The 18230-nt window shown below is 51.0% G+C and overlaps 1 long non-coding RNA gene and 1 gene segment (V, D, J or C); both read right to left on the bottom strand.

Annotated features, from left to right (window-relative positions):
- Positions 1 to 8207: 8207 nt before the first annotated feature.
- Positions 8208 to 8855, bottom strand: LOC117885512. The segment is given in 2 exon segments: positions 8208 to 8638; positions 8731 to 8855. Coding segments are annotated over 2 exon segments (477 nt in total).
- Positions 8856 to 13458: 4603 nt separating this feature from the next.
- LOC117885754 overlaps positions 13459 to 18230 on the bottom strand; it is a 4973-nt gene continuing 201 nt past the window's right edge. Inside the window, exons 2-4 of the long non-coding RNA XR_004647835.1 lie at positions 18083 to 18096; positions 16384 to 16386; positions 13459 to 13471 (exon numbers count right to left, since the gene is read on the bottom strand). This is a non-coding gene — a long non-coding RNA (uncharacterized LOC117885754). The remainder of the gene's footprint in view (positions 13472 to 16383; positions 16387 to 18082; positions 18097 to 18230) is intronic.

Raw genomic sequence — 18230 nt, 5'->3', positions numbered from 1 at the left:
TTTTCACTGCTGGATCAGATTGGGTCAGGACAATCTACCAGAAGATGCCCTGGAGAGGAAAGCAATTGGTGAGAAGTGATATGAATAGTGAATAATTAAATTAAAAAGGTCAGGGGGCCCAACTCTGCCTTGATGTGAACCTTCTGAGGCCGTTCCCAGCTGTGCAAAGGGGAGGGAGGAATTATTTGCCCCCACTTTGCTCTTACATCCCTTAGGTGTCAGAGGAGTTGTATGCTGGTTTCATTTGTGTCAAATCAACTTCCCAGACCAATCCCTTGAGTCTTGAAGAAGAGGACTCAGAGGGCCCCTTATTCTGTGTTGTGAAGCACCTGGGCTGGGGATCATGTTTGTGCTTTTACCTAAGGGAGAAGTAAGAAGATCTCAAATCCCAAGACATCCTTCCCTGGCCTGCTAGAGCGTGTTCTTGGGTCAGGGAAAAGCTTCCCTTATTCCTCACTGCCTTTGGGTTCGACTGTGGGAGACACGAGGATTTGGCAGCAGGACCAGAATCTTAGACACTCTCTGAGTACAAGGGGAAGGAGGTTCAGCTTTTTGTAGCTTTTTGTAGCCATGGGAGGCCTGGCAGTGACAATTGGCTGGTAGCTAATGTAGGATGGGAAAGTCACACAAGACTTTGGGATGTTCTGAGCCAAATCTCACTCAGTGGGAGCTGCGTTCTGTGACCCTAGTGCTCCCCTGACCCCCCACCAACGGGCCTCTGCTTCTCCCTCAGCAGCCGCCTCTCCCTGAGCTACCCCATTAAATCCCCTCGTGTTCCTTTCCACAACCATTAGTCACGTGACTGTCCCCAATGCCCTGAGTGCCAGCGCTGGGCTGAGTGATGTCATCAAGGTCTGAGGGGTGGATCTTTTATCTCCATGGTGACTCTGTGACATTGTGGAACTTTATTCTGGGTCGGGATGTCTCAGCTGCACCCATTGACACCAGCGCAGAGCTGTGATTTCCACATGTCAGTGGGGTGAAAACAATCCATGAGCCGCTTTGGAAAGTCCCGGCAGTGCCACATTCCCAGGCTCAGCGGAGTGGGGTTTATTCAGGTACTGGGTGATCTCTGCCCACAGCCCCGCCCGGACTCTGAATGGCCTATTTGCATATCCCAGCCTCCATCTCCCCCTCCCCATTTGCATATCTCTGTGCCTCAGTCTCCCCTCTCTGAACCAGGGGCTGGGATAGTTCCCGGGCTCCCGGCGGCGTTGTGGGGATAAAGGCAATAACCGCTTGTGAAGGGCGGAGATGCCACGGTGAGGGGCCCCACATCGGTTATAAATGTAACTGTTGCCGGCCAAGAGGGCCCTGAGGGGGCAACCGGGTTCGTTGCCCGGTGTGCGTCGCACCAATAGACACACCAGGATGGAGAAGCAAACCAAGTTTATTCAAGAGCTCTGAATAGGCACTAGGAGCCCAGCATGTCTCAAATCAAGCGCAGCACATACAAGCAAGTCTTCCCTTTTATATTCCAAGCTGTGTGTGTGTAAGCCTTTGTTCTGTTATTCCCTCTTTACCCCTCCCTCCTCGAGCAGTTACAGTTAGAAAGGTTCCCGTTCGCCTGCTTATCTTCGGCCTTGCAAGCTAAGACGTAGCAGGCTTATTCCTCCCCGTTTTTCCCTGTCTTTTCTCTACTACATTTGCTAGTGTGAGCGAAACAGCAGGTGTCTGCTAGAAAAGTTGACCATTACATTTCTGCTTTTTAAGCTGTTAGCATGGAGGCTGGTTAAAGTTCACAAGATGGAGTTACTGTGTCTCACTTAGACCAAGAGCAGGGGGGTTTCATCGGCACTTATGGCCTTCCATCCCCCCGAGTTACCTGGTAGCTATGCCTAGTGACGCCAATAATTCCCTCCTTTGAGAACACTCAACAAACCTTTGGCAGAGTTTTCTCATACTCTAAAGACAAAATGTGATTAAGCTCCATGCAATTGGGATCATCAATGAGAGAATATAAAGGAACTTCTGGGGAATGGGAGGTACAAATCTTATGTATGAGCACTTTACAGCAAGCGAGCAAAAGGAAAAGGACAAAACATATCACAACACCTGTGAGCAAGATGCAAACAATGCCTCCCCCTAGTCCCCTTAGACCAGGTAACCAATTCCAAAGGGAATCAAAAATAGTGGGTTCCTCTTCCTGGGCCTTCCACTGGTTCAAGGCCTGTTCGGCTGACAAGATGTGCTTGTTAATATCCTGTGAAAACTATGGGACATAGGTACAACATTCTTCTCCAATAAGGGCACAGACCCTGCCCCGTGAGGCTAACACATAATCTAGGGCTTGGCGGTTTTGCAGAGCCAGCAATTGAAGCTGGTAAAGCTCAGAGCTTATGCCTTTTTCTATGGCCAGGGTATCATTGGCAAACTGGGTGAGAAATTTAGACAGTCTCCTGTAGAGTTGGGCTAGCCGTCCCACCCCATAGGTAGGGAGGAATATCATCCCAAACCTGTCTCCCTCACCGATGGGTTCAATGGTAGCTCTCAAGGACCGATAGTACCTAGGGTGACCTGAGGGAGCCTTGGTGAGAACACGGAGGGGAGGAGCGAGATAGCCTTTATAACAGCTACCATGCCAACCAGGAGGAAGCCATTTGTAGGCACTCTTACCACAGACCCAGAATGCTTCACCATAACTAACCTCTCCATTGTTACCTTGTAGGTCCCGTAGGGTGGCTTTTGGGGAAAGGGCAAAAAATGCAGCGCCGGTTTGCCAACCGGTGGCATTTAGTAAAGGAACAGTGAGACTTATACCAGGACCAATATAAAATCTACATGTACTAATGCCGGCAAACCAGGTATGATTACTTGTACTGGCTTGCTGATAACATATGAGACCAGTGGGCGGAGAGCGTAAACGAATGGGCTGGGGCTTAAGAGTGCTACTATAGTGGGAATTCCAAGAGCCATAAGGAGTTTCCGCAGTACAGTTCGATCGCAGACTTAAATTGTCAGAGGTGCTGCTGCTGGTAACCATCCAAACAAATCAAAAAATAAAAGGACCAGGACCATAGGCTAGGTCGGCCTACTGTGAATAGACAGATCCAATGCAAAGGGTTCTCGCGGGGAGTGCGCTGTGGCTGTTCAGAGAGATCACAAGGCATTCCCAGTGACCCTTACTGTCTTTTGAATAACAGCTTAAGTCCCAAATCATCGCTGGCAGTCTTTTCTGCAGGCTGGACAGTCCACTGTTCAGGAGTGGGTACTGTTTTCAATTGAGAGTGATGAATCCAATTCTCGTGCCCTTCGAACTTTGTTGCCGTGTGGGAGACCAGCAGGACGGTGTGGGGTCCCTTCCACTTCTCTTGGAGAGGTTCGTCCTTCCAGATCCGAACAAGAACGGAGTCACCAGGCTGTAAGGAGTGGACCGGGGCATCCATCAGAAGAGGCTGTGAATATTTGGTGTACCTGTGAAGAGAAGAAAGAACAGCAGACAGAGGGCACATGTACTGAGACAAGAAACCACACCCCATCTCCCACTCCCCTGCCAGAACCGGTGTACCATTCATAGGCCATGCCCTTCCAAACATAATCTCAAAGGGACTAAGCCCTAACCTGCCCTTGGGAAGAGCATGAATGCGGAGTAACACAAGGGGCAAAGCATCAGGCCACCTAAGAGAGGCCTCCTGACAGACCTTTGAGAGGTGCCGCTTAAGTTTCTGATTTGTGCGTTCCACTACTCCACTGGCCTGTGGTCGCCATGGTGTGTGGAGCTTCCAGGGGATTTGCAAAGCACTTGATATCTTTTGAACAACTTGAGATGTGAAGTGTGTTCCATTATCAGATTCCATCTACCGGGGGAGTCCGAAGCGAGGAATGACCTCCTCGACAAACTTAAGAGCCACTGTTTTGGCAGTGTTGTTACGACATGGGAAGGCCTCAGGCCATCCACTGAATCGATCCACCAGGATGAGGAGGTACCTGTACCCTTGGGACCTGGGAAACTCAGTAAAGTCTATTTGCCACACCAATCCTGGGCCTGGGGTAGGTTCCAGAGTGGCTGGTAACACTGCTACTCCTGGTTGAGGGTTGTTCTTTTGGCAGATTAAACATTCAGCCTGTACCTGTGATGCTAGGGGTTTAAGTCCGGAGGTTAGAAAATATTTATTCATAAGCTGGGTAAGAGCCTCTCTGCCTGCGTGGGTGGTTTGATGCAGTTTCTGCAACACTGGTCGGATCAGGCCCTTGGGCAGGAGGATTTTTCCCTCTGTGGAATAAAGCCATCCCTCCTTTTCCTGGAGACCGAGACTGTCAGCCAGGTTTCTGTCCTCTTGGGAGTACTGAGGGGCTGCAAGCTCACCCACTGATGGGATGAGGGCATGCATTTGGGCATTCTCCTCTGTTGGTGATTTCAGGGTAGCAGCGCGCTTGGCTTCCCTGTCTGCTCTGGCATTGCCCTTGGTTACATCTTGATCTTCCCTTTGATGGGCTTTGCAATGCACCACTGCTACTACTGAGGGGAGTTGTACCGCTTCTAACAGCCGGAGAATTTGAGACCCATGCTTAACCGGAGAGCCTTGGGCTGTTAGCATTCCCCTTTGCTTCCACAAACCAGCGTGAGCATGCAATACCCCAAAAGCATACTTTGAGTCAGTAAAGATATTAACCCGTTTGTCTTTTGCCAGCTCGAGTGCACGAGTCAGGGCCACTAGTTCAGCAAGTTTGGCAGATGTCCCAGCAGGGAAACTTTCAGCTTCCACGGTATCATGAAGGGTCACAATAGCATAACCAGCCCTCCTTTGCCCATCCACAACAGTACTACTGCCATCGGTATACCATTCCAAGTCAGCATTTGGGAGTGAAAAGAAGAACAGGAGTACTTGTGGCACCTTAGAGACTAACAAATTTATTAGAGCATAAGCTTTCGTGGACTACAGCCCACTTCTTCGGATGCATTTGGGAGTGGTTGATCTTTTAAATCTGGGCGGCTGGAGTATTGGGCATCTATGATTTCCAGACAGTCATGTTCCTGCTTTTCTGTCTCTGGTAGCAGGGTAGCTGGACTAAGGAAGGGACAGGTTTGCAGGGTGACTTCAGGATTCTCTAACAGTTTTGCCTGGTACCAAGCAACCCGAGCCGGTGTGAGCCAGAGACCACCCTTAGTGTCCAGCAGGGCTTGGACCATACGGGGAATATACACTTGCACAGTTCCTCCCAGTGTCAGTTTTTCAGCTTCCCCAAGCACTAGAGCAGTAGCTGCGACCGCCCTCAAACAGGCTGGCCATCCCTTTGCAACTTGATCCAGTTGTTTAGAGAAGTATGCCACAGGACGCTTCCAGGCACCTAATAACTGAGTAAGCACTCCCTGGGCTACCCCTTTCCTCTCATGCACATACAGTTGGGATGGCTTAGAGAGATCTGGAAGACCCAGGGCTGGGGCTTCCATCAACTTCCCTTTCAAGATTTTAAATGTCCTGTCCGCTTCTGGGGACCAGTGAAAGGGGTCATGATCCGCTCCCTTAACACATTCATACAGAGGTTTAGCCCACAGTCCATACTCTGGGATCCATATTCTGCAAAAGCCTGCCATGCCCAGAAATGCTCTGAGCCGTTTACGGTTGCTAGGGATAGGAACTTGGCAGATAGGCAGCTCTCAAATGACAGAAAGGAGGCTTTCTCCCTGCCTTATATGAAATCCCAGATACTGTACTTCTGAGAGAGCAATTTGAGCCTTGCTCCGAGCTACCCTGTATCCTCGTAGTCCAACAAAATTCAGGAGACTCACAGTGGCTTTGAGACAAGGGATTAGACCCACAGCAGCAATTAATAAGTCATCTACATATTGCAGGAGCAGGACCCTGTCCAAATTATCCCACTCCTCCAAGTCTCTGGCCAGAGCCTGGCCGAACAGAGTGGGGGAATTTTTAAATCCCTGGGCCAATACCGTCCAGCAAAGCTGCTTTTTAACCCTTCTGTTGTCCTCCTTATGCCTGGCAGTATTTTGCAGATCTCATAGTTGCTTGGGCACATTCAGGCCCCCCTTTTCTTGGTTGTCAGCCAAGTCTTAGCTGTGAACAATGTCCTTGGATGGGGCCAGCATCTTATCTTTGGACTGAGCTTGCTAGCTATATTTTCCAGTTAACTAGTTCTGTTCTTTTTCCTTCTCCCTTTCTTGGCTTCTTTTAACTTCCAAAGGAAACTTCCACTCTTCACTCATACACCTTTTCCCAACAATGAACACATTGCCATTATACTCTACTACATTTGCTAATGTGAGCGAAACAGCAGTTGTCTGCTAGAAAAGTTGACCATTACATTTCTGCTTTTTAAGCTGTTAGTATGGAGGTAGGTTAAAGTTCACAAGATGGAGTTCTGTGGTTCAGTTAGACCCAGAGCAGGGGAGTTTCATTGGCACTTATGGCCTTCCATCCCCCCCGAGTTATCTGGTAGCTATGCCTAGTGACGTCAACATAACCCTTCTGCCAGGCCGAGTTGATAGCAGCAAGGGCCGGGTTCAGTACATAGGGGTCCCCTCCCAACAGCGTGACACAAAACCAGCTCGAGCCCCCACCCAGTGACCTGGGAAAATCTTACACACACCCCTGGGTGCTTCAAAGAGGCAATACTTCCCCTCTCGCAAGCACAGAGCCTCAGTGTAACAGAAAATGTTTAATAACATGAGGTAAACGACATAGCATTAAATTGGGAAGACACCACAACTAGAGTTCATAGACCAAACCATGAACAAAGACCCACCCCAGAAAATTGGGCCGTGTCCTTTCCCGTTGGTTCTTGAAACCAGCAACACAAAAATCACCAAAGTCCCAAAAGTCCAACAACCCCCAAAGTCTCTGTCCCTGGTCAGTGCAGCCCCAGAGTTCAAAGGGGGGGGGGGCGCGCAGGGTGTTAAGGGGCACCTTACGTGATCCGAGGCCGACCGGATGCCTCTCCGTGGGGTTCCGCCGCAGCCTTCACCACGAGCCGCTCCACTCCACCAGCTGTCCCGTGAGCCACTCCTGCCATCCCACAAACTGCTCTGCTCTGCTCTACCAGCTGCTCCGCTCACTGACCTGTGAGCCGCTCGGCTCCGCTCGGCATTCCTTGGCCAGCTCCAACCATCCCCACAAGGCTCCGCTCTGCTAGTTGCTCCACCAGCTGCTTAGCAATATAGCTTCAGGCTCCTCCACTAGTTAACACTGCACTCAGTGATCTCAATTCTTAGTAACTTTAGCTCTTTTAAAAAGCAACAGAGGGTCCTGTGGCACCTTTGAGACTAACAGAAGTACTGGGAGCATAAGCTTTCGTGGGTCAGAACCTCACTTCTTCAGATGCAAGTCTTTTTACAGATTCAGACTAACACGGCTACCCCTCTGATACTTTAGCTCTTTTGTGATTTCAGCTAGTAATAGGGGAGCCCCAGTGCTGGTACACAGTGAATTCAGCTCAGCAGCCTGCAACTAGACACCTAATGGAACCAAAGTTAGCTCTGACATTCAACAGCGGAGAGAGAAGGTGCCATTGGTGTTTCAAGCTCAGAAAAGGGGGCCATACCACCACATACAAATACCTATTCCCAGCCTCTCTCCCTTCACTGGCTTTTGTAGCCCATGCCCCTTGACAAGCAAATGCTACTTAGGTAATGGTGAAGGACTCACTCAGTCCTTCTGTCATACAACAGTTCCACTGGCCTTGATTCACAGAATCAGGGTAACAAAACTTTATTCTTCCTGCCCCAATAACAGAGAAACTGGGGATCCCACACCAGCCAAAGTAACCACTTTGAGTTGCTGTTGTTTCATGCCAGGCGAGTGGGTGTGGGTGTGCCTATGCAAACAAGATCAGCCCCTGGAGTTCTTTTCCACACTCGCCATAATTCACCACCAGATGTCAGGGTAGAGCTCATCCTGACTCTGCTTACATCATGAACTAATCACCTTCCGCTGCATTAATGCATTAAACGTCCCAGTCTGCTGAAAGGGCTAGAGCCTCCCCGGTGTAAATCCGGAGTAACTCGAGTCTAGCGGAAGCAGTTGCGGTGACTTTACACCAGCGGAGGATTTGGCCCCATGAGCAATTCGCTCCATCCATTGGGTCTGATGCAAACCCCAATGACATCAAGCAACTCAGAACAGGATTCACTCCGGATTGGAGTTCACAAGTGAAGCGAGGGATCTCTGCACCCAGCGGGCCTCTGGGCAGGAAGGGGAGACACGTTGTCCAGGAACGGAAGGGTTAAAACTGATGGGAGGTTTGTGTTACATTCACCCGGTTGCTGAGTCTCCTGTTTCAGCCCAGAGCCGTGTGCTCCCCCCGTGCGGCTGCCAGGAGAAGGGCAATTCTGCAGCCTGGGTTTTTGTATGATCACAAACCAGTTTCGTTTCACTGTGTCTCGCACAGTAATAGCGGGCGGTGTCCTCGGGCTTCAGGCCGGTCATTTGCAGATACAGCTCACTCTTGGAATTATCTTTGGAGATGGTGAATCGGCCTTTCACTGAATCAAGGTAACGTATAATAACCTTACTGCCGCTTATATAAGCAACCCATTCTAGTCCCTTGCCAGGAGCCTGTCGGATCCAGTACATACGATAGCTGCTGAAGGTGAACCCGGAGGCTTTGCAGGAGAGGCGGAGAGAGTCTCCGGGCTTTTTCACATCCCCTCCGGACTCCACCAGCTGCACCTGGGACCGGACACCTGAGAATAAAGACAGGCCATTAATATCAGTATAAAACAGCAGTAACACAATATTCTTCTAACTCTGCCAGTTATTCAGAGGAGGAAAATACCTTCCAAAGCTGCTACAGCAAAAATTACAAGGAGCAAAAATCCCATTTTCCAGGGTGCTGGAGGAGAAAGTTCTCAGGGGACTGGCTGGTCACTGCACAGACCCAGGGGCTGCGGATTGTGTCTCCGGGTGCAGCCTGGGCAGAGAAAGGCACCAATTTAAACAGGAAACTGTCTCCCTCATTTGCATGCCCCCGCTTTATAAGAGACACACACTCCTGCTGCCAGTGATCTGACTGACTCGCCCTAGGGCTCCGGGTGCGGGAGTCAGACTGTCCCGGCCTGTGTGTCTGTGTAGCGCCGGGCACAGGGCGCTGGGTCCTCCTGACACTTTTGGACCCCTGGGAGGAATGACCAGCTCCCTGCAGTGACTGTATTTCCTCACCCAGGTATTGGCCCAGGGATTTAAAAGTTCCCCCACTGAGGGCCTGGCTATTGTGAGGTGATATTAGGGTCATGGGACTCAGCTCTGGGTCCCCTTTCCACGCACACAAGGGCCATGCAACGTGCGCTCAGGGAGGTCAGTGTCTGGGGAGGGGTCGTGTCCCAGGGATCCATTGGGCTGGGCCACCCACTGGAGAGGGAAGATTTCCCATGGCACTGGGAGGGATTTGAGGGAAGCTCCTTTCCCTTCCCAGCAGTGAGCGGCTACATTGAAATGATCCATGACCCTAGGAACGTGATCTGAGCAAGCCTGGCTTGTGCTTTGAACCAGGTCTGGGGGCATGTGGGGAAGTCTGAGGACAGAGTTAAGGTTTTGCAGTGGAGCATCCCTGACATTAGTGGGCCGAGAGCGACGTGTCTGGGAGTCGAGGGAGGATTCAGGCTACAGTGAGGTAAGATTATTCTGCACGGCTGATATTTATATTCGTGTTTATATTCCTGTTCCCAGTCACACTCCACTTCCCATTTACACTCGGATTGTAAACTCGGTGGGACTGAGAGAGATTTTATGGTCTGTGTTTGTACCAGGCCTAGGACTGTGGGAGCCTAGACTATAATTAAGAACATAAGAACGGCCAGACTGGGTCAGACCAAAGGTCCATCTAGCCCAGCGTCCTGTCTCCTGACAGTGGCCAGTGCCAGGTGCTCCAGAGGGAATGAACAGAACAGGGAATCACCGAGTGATCCATCCCCTATTGCCCATTCCCAGCTTCTGGAGACCCTACGTGCTAGGTCCACAACCAGCACCAAATCTATCACCACTGAGCATCATCATGAAGATCAGTTATTTAGTTAATTATTAATTAGCAATAAAGTGTAGACCAGGGATCAGCAACCTTTGGGACGGAGCTCACCAGGGAAGCATCCTGGTGGGCCGGGCCAGTTTGTTTACCTGCCCAGTCCTCAGGTTCAGCCGATCGTGGCTCCTACTGGCCACGGTTCGCCACTCCAGGCCAATGGGGGTGGCGGGAAGAGGCGGCCAGCAAATCCCTCTTCCCCCTTCCACTAAAATGCCACCCCTGGAGACAGAATAACTCCCGGGGTGCTGGGCAGTAGCTATGACTGATGCCCCGGCCCAGCCCCTTTCCCAGAAGTGGCAGCTCCATTGACCTGGGCTCTGTCTGGTGGGAAATATTTCCCCATAGCTAACGGGACAATCGCAGTTCGCTTCCCTCCCCAGAGCTCCCTTGGGAATTGCAAGGAGATGAGCGAGTGTAGTGAGGCAGGCAGGGCTCTGCTTTTCTCCGGTGCTTTGTGCATCAGTGCGGGACGTTTCCAGGGAACGGGGGAGTGAGAAGCTGGAGTCAGATGTGCGTCCACCCTGGGGCACATTCTCGTTCCGGTCCCCACAGCCGTGTTGGGTGTGTCACCGCTGCCCCCACGTGGAGAATGGGAGAAGGGCGCGTCCATAGTGGGTCTCTGCAGCCTGGCTCACCCACGGTGTGTGTCTCCTCACACAGCGACACAGCGTGGTGTTCTCCGGTCTCCTCCCGGGGTGTGCAGGGAGCCGCTGGAGCTGGCCTTGGTATGAATCCCCCGGAGGGTGTGAGAGGAGCGGGTTGTCCTAGGGATTAACCCCGCTCCCGGCGCATTTCAGCGGGCTGGATTCTCTGGGCTGCTTCGCTTTGGGACCCGACTGGATCAGAACAACCTGCCCCCAGGCCCCGTGGGAACGGAGAGGGAAGCGGTGACAACAAACATCCCACATCAGCTGACAGGAGACAAACCCACCCCCCACACACATGAGAGTCTGACAAGCAGGAGGCTGGTCTGGGCTCGAGACCCCACAGCAACGGGACGAAGGGGGGTCTGGTGTGGCAGGGCTGGGGGGACTCAGACGATAGTGGGTGTTGGGTCTCAGTTTGAGTAGCTGGGTCTGGAAGTGGGATCCCAGCTTTGTCTCTTGCAGACGGAGCGGGACAGGCTGTCTATGGACAGGGCCGGCTCTGGCTTTTTTGCCCCAGTGCAAAGCCTCGGGAAATCAGCCTATGAGCTCAAGGAACCGGAAGTCCTCTCACCTCCTTGTCAATGAGAAACACGTCACCTGGAGTCAATAGAACACATGCTTCTTGTGACGAAGTGGGGGGTTTTCTTGTTTTCGGTGGGGTTTCAATGGTTTGCATGCGGTAGGGGTGGGACTCAGTTTCCCTGGGGGTTACTGGTTTAACGAGGTGAGGGGAGAGGGAGTTTCTTGTTGTAGAGGACCGGAGAGGGAACTTGGGACCCCAGCCAATGGCCTGGAGGATGGAGACCCCAGCAACCGGTGACCTGAGACCCCGACCCGGAGACCCAGCTGAGGAGTTGCAGCCGGTTCTGGCCAGTGTGCGGACAATGGGCTGCAGAGTGAGGACCCAGTGACCTGACCAGCTGGTTCCAGCCAGAGGACAGACGCGAGGAGAGGAGGCCCCGGTTTATGACCCTGTTTCCCTGGAGAGAAGACAGTGGACAGAGGCGGGGTTTGGGGCAGGAGATATCAGATGCCCAGCTGGGAGCAGGGGGGCTCGGAGGCTGGAGACAGGGAGCAGGCAGAGACCACTTGGATGCAGAGAGACTGGGATGTGCTGGGCTGAGGGAGGCCAGGCCTGAGGCCCTGAGAGTTTCCTGTGCTGTGTTCAACTCTCAATAAATCCTCCTGTGTTACGCTGGCTGAGTGTCACTCAGGTCTAGAGAACAGGGTTGGATCAACTCCTTTGGGGGGTGGTGGAGGCCCCGGGGGTCCAGAGCGAGTGGACTCTCTGAGGGGGCCCACGGCAGAGACAGACATGCTAAGGCTCAGAGAGGTGCGGCTCCAGGAGGTGGAGGGGCCTGACCCCGAGAGAGAGTGGACCCCCGAGAAGGGATGTCTCACTGTAAGGAGCACCCCCCATTGACCGCACAGGGCCAAGAGTGGGCACGACCTGTGAGTCTGTGACACTTCTCTCCCTCCCTTGGATGGAAAACAGGGGTCACCCCTGGAAGTTAATGGATTTCCAAACAACGTAAAACTTAAACTTATGCAGGATACAACGACACAATCCTTTATAATAAACCCTAGGTTTCCTCACACTCTGTTTCATAGAGAAGATACAATTCCCCACTTTTCCTTTAAATCTGACCAAGAACCTAACCCTGCCTGTGTGCCTAGCCCCAGATTTAACTTCTTTTCAAATCCGGACCTGAACCCTGATTCATACACAAAATGTTTGCCTTTACCCTAAAAATGCTAATTCTTCCTTTATCCCCGCAAATCCTGATTTAACCCCAAAGCCTAACTTTATCCCTGGCTCTCTAACTCTGTATCTCACACTTAATATAACCCTGACCCAGACACTAAAGCTAATCCGGGCCCTTCCACTTATATTTAACCATACTGAACCTTACCCTTAGCCTTAACCGTAACCCTAGCCTTAACCCTATCCCCTAACCCTAATCATACGCATATCTCTAACCTTAACCCTGTCCCTAACCTTAACCCTAACCATACTCTTTATCACTAACCTTAACGGCATCCCTAACCCTAACTTTAGGCATAACCCTAACCACAACACTCAGAGTTTTGCCTGCATATGTATGAGTATTTTTATGAGGCTGAATTTTCCTCTTTTTAAATTTTGCTCAGTGACCTTTCATTGCTGGGAGGAGTGTGTGTCTTTTTTCCACTAGAGGCCCCAAGTGTTGGATTAATTGCAGGATTCTGCGCAGTGCTAGCCGCATGGCGAGAGAGTAAAGTCTGGAATTGCAAGCCCGCTCGGGAATCAATCCCGTAGAGATAGTGAGGGAGCTGCAGATTCTTGTCACTCTGATGACAGGAAGAACGATACTGGTGTGCTCAAATTACTACTTGTTTTATTGAAAGCATCCTATTTCCTGGTGAGAGCGATGGATGTGAGAATGGGGCCGTTATTAAAGGAGAGACAATAGGGTGCCCAGTTTCGTGTAGGTTCTCAGATTTAAACTCTTTACATTTTACAGACCTTGGGCGCCCCAAAGGAGATGTGCATTTAGACGGAAGGTTTTTCTCTGAGCTTCCACTACAGAGAGTCTCTCGCAGTGATACCAGGCAGTGTCCTCGCATCTCAAGCTGTTCCTGTGAAAGTACAGCAGATCTCCATGGTTGTCCCTAGAGATATTAAATCGCCCTTTCACTGAAACGGCATAATATGCGCCGCTTCCAGAGCTGCGTATGGCGCACACCCATTCAGATCCCCTTCTGGGAACCCAGCCCAGCCAAGATCTGCTGCTGAGGGTGAACCCGGAGGCTTTGCAGGAGAGGTGGAGAGAGTCTCCGGGCTTTTTCACATCCCCTGCGGACTCCACCAGCTGCACCTCCGTCTGGGCACCTGCAAATCAAGACACGTTAAGAATCAGGAGATTCTCTGAGAAGATATCTCAGGAGTCTCCGCTATTTTGGGGGAGGAAATCACCTCTGAGCGCTGTGAGAGTGTGGAGGAGATGGAGCCAAAGTCTCATTCTCTGCCTAGCTCGGTGGGGGATTACCTCTTTCGCTGCCCGAAATCACAAGGCTCTGGCTTCCCAATGTGCCAGCTGCAGGGTCTGGGGAATGTCAGGGTTTAAGCAGAGAGCTGAGTAACTTTATTTGTATATCGTGCTGTTAGTGAGGGGCTGAGAAACCCACCCCTAATCGACTTGAAATCCTGAGGTTGGAGCTCAGAGAGGAGAGTGACACATCCAGAGAATCTGGCAAATGCTGTGTGTGTCCTTAATACACTGCCTCATACTTGCTCAGAGAGTCAACATTGTCCTTGACAGAGAACTTGGGGGACATTATCATGGTTAGGATAAATTTCCTTACTCTGCACATAGGCCAAGATTTCAAAAAATAATGATTTTAATTTTGTCTAACTGTGTTTGATTTGTTTGAGAAGGGGCTTGAGTTTCAGAGTTAGGTACTCAGCATCTTCTGACTAGAAAGTCCCATGTAAGAATTCCAAGCAGGGCACCCAAAATTTGAGAGATTTAAAACCACTCAGGGGAATACTACCTCTTTCAAGATGAGGGAAGACAGACAAAGAGAAAACATTGTTTATGTTTACAGTATTGAATTGGAAGGTTTTCTGGAGCCCATTTTCAAAGGCACGAAGGGCAGTTCCATAGGCAGATCCCATCGATCCTGAATGTTATTTGGGCACCTAACTTGTGTGTGCCCCTTTCACAATCTCCCCTTGATCCCTCTCAAGTCAGGAAGGAAGGTGAAGAACGTTGGTGTCAGTTCAGGTCTGTCCTATAGGCCAGGGGACAGTTGGAACAATGACCTTGGCGTTCTGTGTTGCTAGGGATGCTGGGATGGATAATGCGCAGGCTGGGGGATGTTTCTTTTGCTGTGGAGCATTCACCAGTAGTGTAGATTTGGTGTGTCTGGTCACCTGATTACATGGGCTTCCTCCACTATTCTCTACATTATTTGAAGTCGACTCAAGTAATCAAACTGCCCCTTGTCTTATTGTGTAGGAGGTGAGCAAGGGGCTGAGGGCGCATCAGTTTAGGCCGACATCTTACCCACTTTGCGGAGAGGTAAATTGGACCACAATCTGCAGAGCAGCGGAGAATCAGGATGGTTCCTCGCTAGCCAGATGTGTGGGATGGAGGTNTTTGAATGACAGCCTTCTGTTGCTTGGGCCATCCTCTGGAGTGGAGTGAATGGGTGCCCGGAGCCTCCCCCACCACGGGTTCTTGGGCGTCTGGGTGAGGAGGCTATGGAACATGGGGAGAAGGGGAGGCGGTTATACAGTGGATGCAGAAGGGCTCTGTGCTCTTGTTGGCTTTCCTGCAGCTCCAACAGACACTTCATCATGTCCGTTTGCTCCCGCATTAGCCTCAGCATTGTGTCCTGCCCCCACTCTTCGCACTCATTTAATTCTTTCCTGGCCTCTGCCACTGAATGCTTCCATGCATTAAGCTGTGCCCTATCAGTGCAGGAGGACTGCATGAGCTGGGAAGACATGTCATCATAAGTGCGTTTTTTTCCGCCTTCTAATCTGTGATAACCTCAGGGACGGAGATGATGGGGGAGTGTAGAACGTTTCTACACTCTACGATTCTGGGGGGACGGCATGGTCACCTGTGCTGCTGAGTGCTGCTGAGTTTGCCATGCTGACCAAACAGGAAATGAAATTCAAAAGTTCCCAGGGCTTTTCCTGTGTACCTGGCTAGTGCATCGGAGTTCACAGTGCTGTCCAGAGCGGTCACAATGGAGCACTCTGGGATAGCTCCCCAAGGCCAATTGATGCCATCAATTTGCGTCCACGCTATCCCAAATTCGACCCAGCGAGGTCTATTTTAGCGCTACTCCCCTCTTCGGGGAGGAGTACAGAAGTCAATTTCAAGAGCCCTTTAGGTTGACAGAACGGGATTGGTTGTGTGGACGTAGTCACAGTGACACAGAGCAAAGCAGGAATCCATACAAAAAAGGGATGTGTTCTCTGAACAGATATTTTAGGGAAATATTTAGCCCATAAAATTAGAATTTTGTATACAGGGATGTGGGACAAAGGTTCTGACTCATTTGCTAACGTTAAAACAATTCACAATGGGAAGAGAAGAACAAACAGAAAACACCGGAGAAGAACGAGATGGGGTGTATGACCTGAATCAGACCCAAGCCTTTCCCCAAAGCAGCCATACGTTACGTGCACCCATCGCTGCTCCATCTGCTGGGGAATCATTCTTAGCCCATGCTAGTTTTTTGGGAGTGGGAACGTTTCTCAGGCAAAACCAAATCTTGTGTCTTTCCTTTGTGCTTTTGTAAGGAGAGACTGCCAGTGTGTGTGTGTGTGGGGGGGGGATAGTTATCTAGCCAGAGTTCCTGAGCCCCCTTTTATCGCCCATCCCCCATGTGTGAAACCCACAGGCAAATCCCTGCCCCGGGGATTCCTCTTTAAATACAAACCCTGATTCTTGGAGCCTCGCTCTCTCCCTGGACACAGAACTGGCCTTTCCACCTCAGACATTCCCCTCCGTCGCCAGCTCCCCTCATGAAACCAGGCTTCTCTTGTCCCTCTCGGCTGCTCCATCCTGTGAAGCATTTTCAGCTCCTGTATGGATTTCAGCAGAAGATTTCAAAGGAAGTTGGATGAAAATTCCGAGCCCTTCACACCCAGCGGGGTGATATCACCTACTGAATTCTTTGTCCCCTCACCCTTAAATATCACCAATCACAAATCCAGCTGGTCCATTCTGACTGGGAGCTGGTGACACCGGGGAGACCCTCAGACTGACTTGTACATAAGAACATAAGAACGGCCTTATTGGGTCAGACCAAAGGTCCATCTAGCCCAGTAGCCTGTCTTCAGACAGTGGCCAGTGAACAGAACAGATAATCATCAAGGGACCCATCCCCTGTCACTCATGACCAGCTTCTGGCAAACAGTGTGCTCCGATGCCAGGCTCAGTTTCCTTTGGGGGTGGGCGACCCTTTGCAGAGATTGGTTTGTAAAATCTGAGAGCTGGGGTTGGGATCCTCAAGAGTCCTAAAGAGAGATGGTAGTTCACTAGGTCTCTGAGTAGCACCATGGGCTATATAAGGCCTGGCGAAGATTTGTAGCATGTTACTGAATCATAGAGAAATACCTAAACACCTGCTAATATTTTCTCCCACCAGAAGGGTTATTCACAGTGTAATGTACCAGTCAATATAAGGGTGTCACTGTCGGTTCCCTACGTCTGTCTGGAATGATCACTGCAAGCGACAATAGCAAGCTCAGCTTTATTTCTCTCCTCGCGTGCTGCTCTCTCTAGTTCTTTTCCCTCGCTGTATGTTTCAGTGAATTTAAGATGGACTTTTCAGTGACAGGGTGCTAAAAACTGATGCATTAAGGGCTAAGCTGCAGAGGCGACATGGGCATTGCAAGGCTGTGACACTTCCTATAAGTAATTAAAGACTCATTAAAGTGGGGACTTGAGTATCCTGAATCCCAGAGAGTGTCCTGATCACTGGCCTGTAGAGTGAATCGATTTCTTCCTCTCTCTGCCCCCCAGTACATATCACCAGCTAGACACCTAGGGGATTTCGGTGCCTACAGGGTGCAGGCTTTGAGGATCTCGGTGGCATGTCTGATTTAGGCACATAAGGCAGCAGTTAGGTGTTGAATTCCCTTTGCAAATCTAGTCCTGAACACACATTGAAAGCCCCTGGCAGGTGGCTGTCCAGCACTCCTAGGATCCGTCCGGAATTCAAACCTGTCTGCCCAGGCTGAAGCTCCCGAGGGATTATAATAGGCATGAGGTGCCCGTGTCTCTAGGGCAGCTTGGAAACCCTCCGCCTGGCTGTTAGAGGGGGTTAAATAACGTTTTCATTGGTATGTTTTCATGTTGGTTCTCTCAGCTTGGGATATTGGGAGGTGGAGGGGGGTGAGGAAAGGCAGGGAGGGGTGGAGTCAGGGGCACAGAGTGTATTGGGGGAAAGGGAAAGTTGCCAGCTGGTCTCCTCTAACAGTGCGGTTAGTCTGTGTCTGCATCTGTGTGTGTGAGAGTCACAGATAGGCAGCTGAGGAGAGGAGTTTTCTCACTCACTGTCTCTCCGCTGTGAGCTGTAGAACTCCAGAGCCCCCAGTGGAGAATTTGACCTTAGCCAGCGAGGGCAGGTTTTTGTCTGAGCTCAGCCCAGCTTCCCCTCACTGTGCGTCTCGCACAGTAATACCGAGCGGTGTCCTCGGGCTTCAGGCCGGTCATTTGCAGATACAGCAGGTTGTTGGAATTGTCTCTGGAGATGGTGAATCGGCCTTTCACTGAGTCTCTGTAAAATTGTTGGCTCCCATCAGTGTAAATGAGTGAGACCCACTCCAGCCCCTTCCCGGGAGCCTGTCGGACCCAGTTCATCTGGTAGCTGCTGAAGGTGAAGCCAGAGGCTTTGCAGGAGAGGCGGAGAGAGTCTCCGGGCTTTTTCACATCCCCTCCGGACTCCACCAGCTGGACCTGGGACCGGACACCTGGGAATAGAAAGATATTATACATCGCGTTAATATTGTGAGTAACAATAGACTGTTCCCCTGCCCCGCCAATGGGTATGAGGGGAGAAAATACCTTCCAAAGCCACTGCAAGGAACACTACATGGAGCCAAAG

Source organism: Trachemys scripta, chromosome 12, assembly GCF_013100865.1.
Source record: "Trachemys scripta elegans isolate TJP31775 chromosome 12, CAS_Tse_1.0, whole genome shotgun sequence".
In the NCBI taxonomy this organism is placed as follows: Eukaryota; Metazoa; Chordata; order Testudines; family Emydidae; genus Trachemys; species Trachemys scripta.
This window is presented reverse-complemented; position numbering and strand designations above follow the sequence as displayed.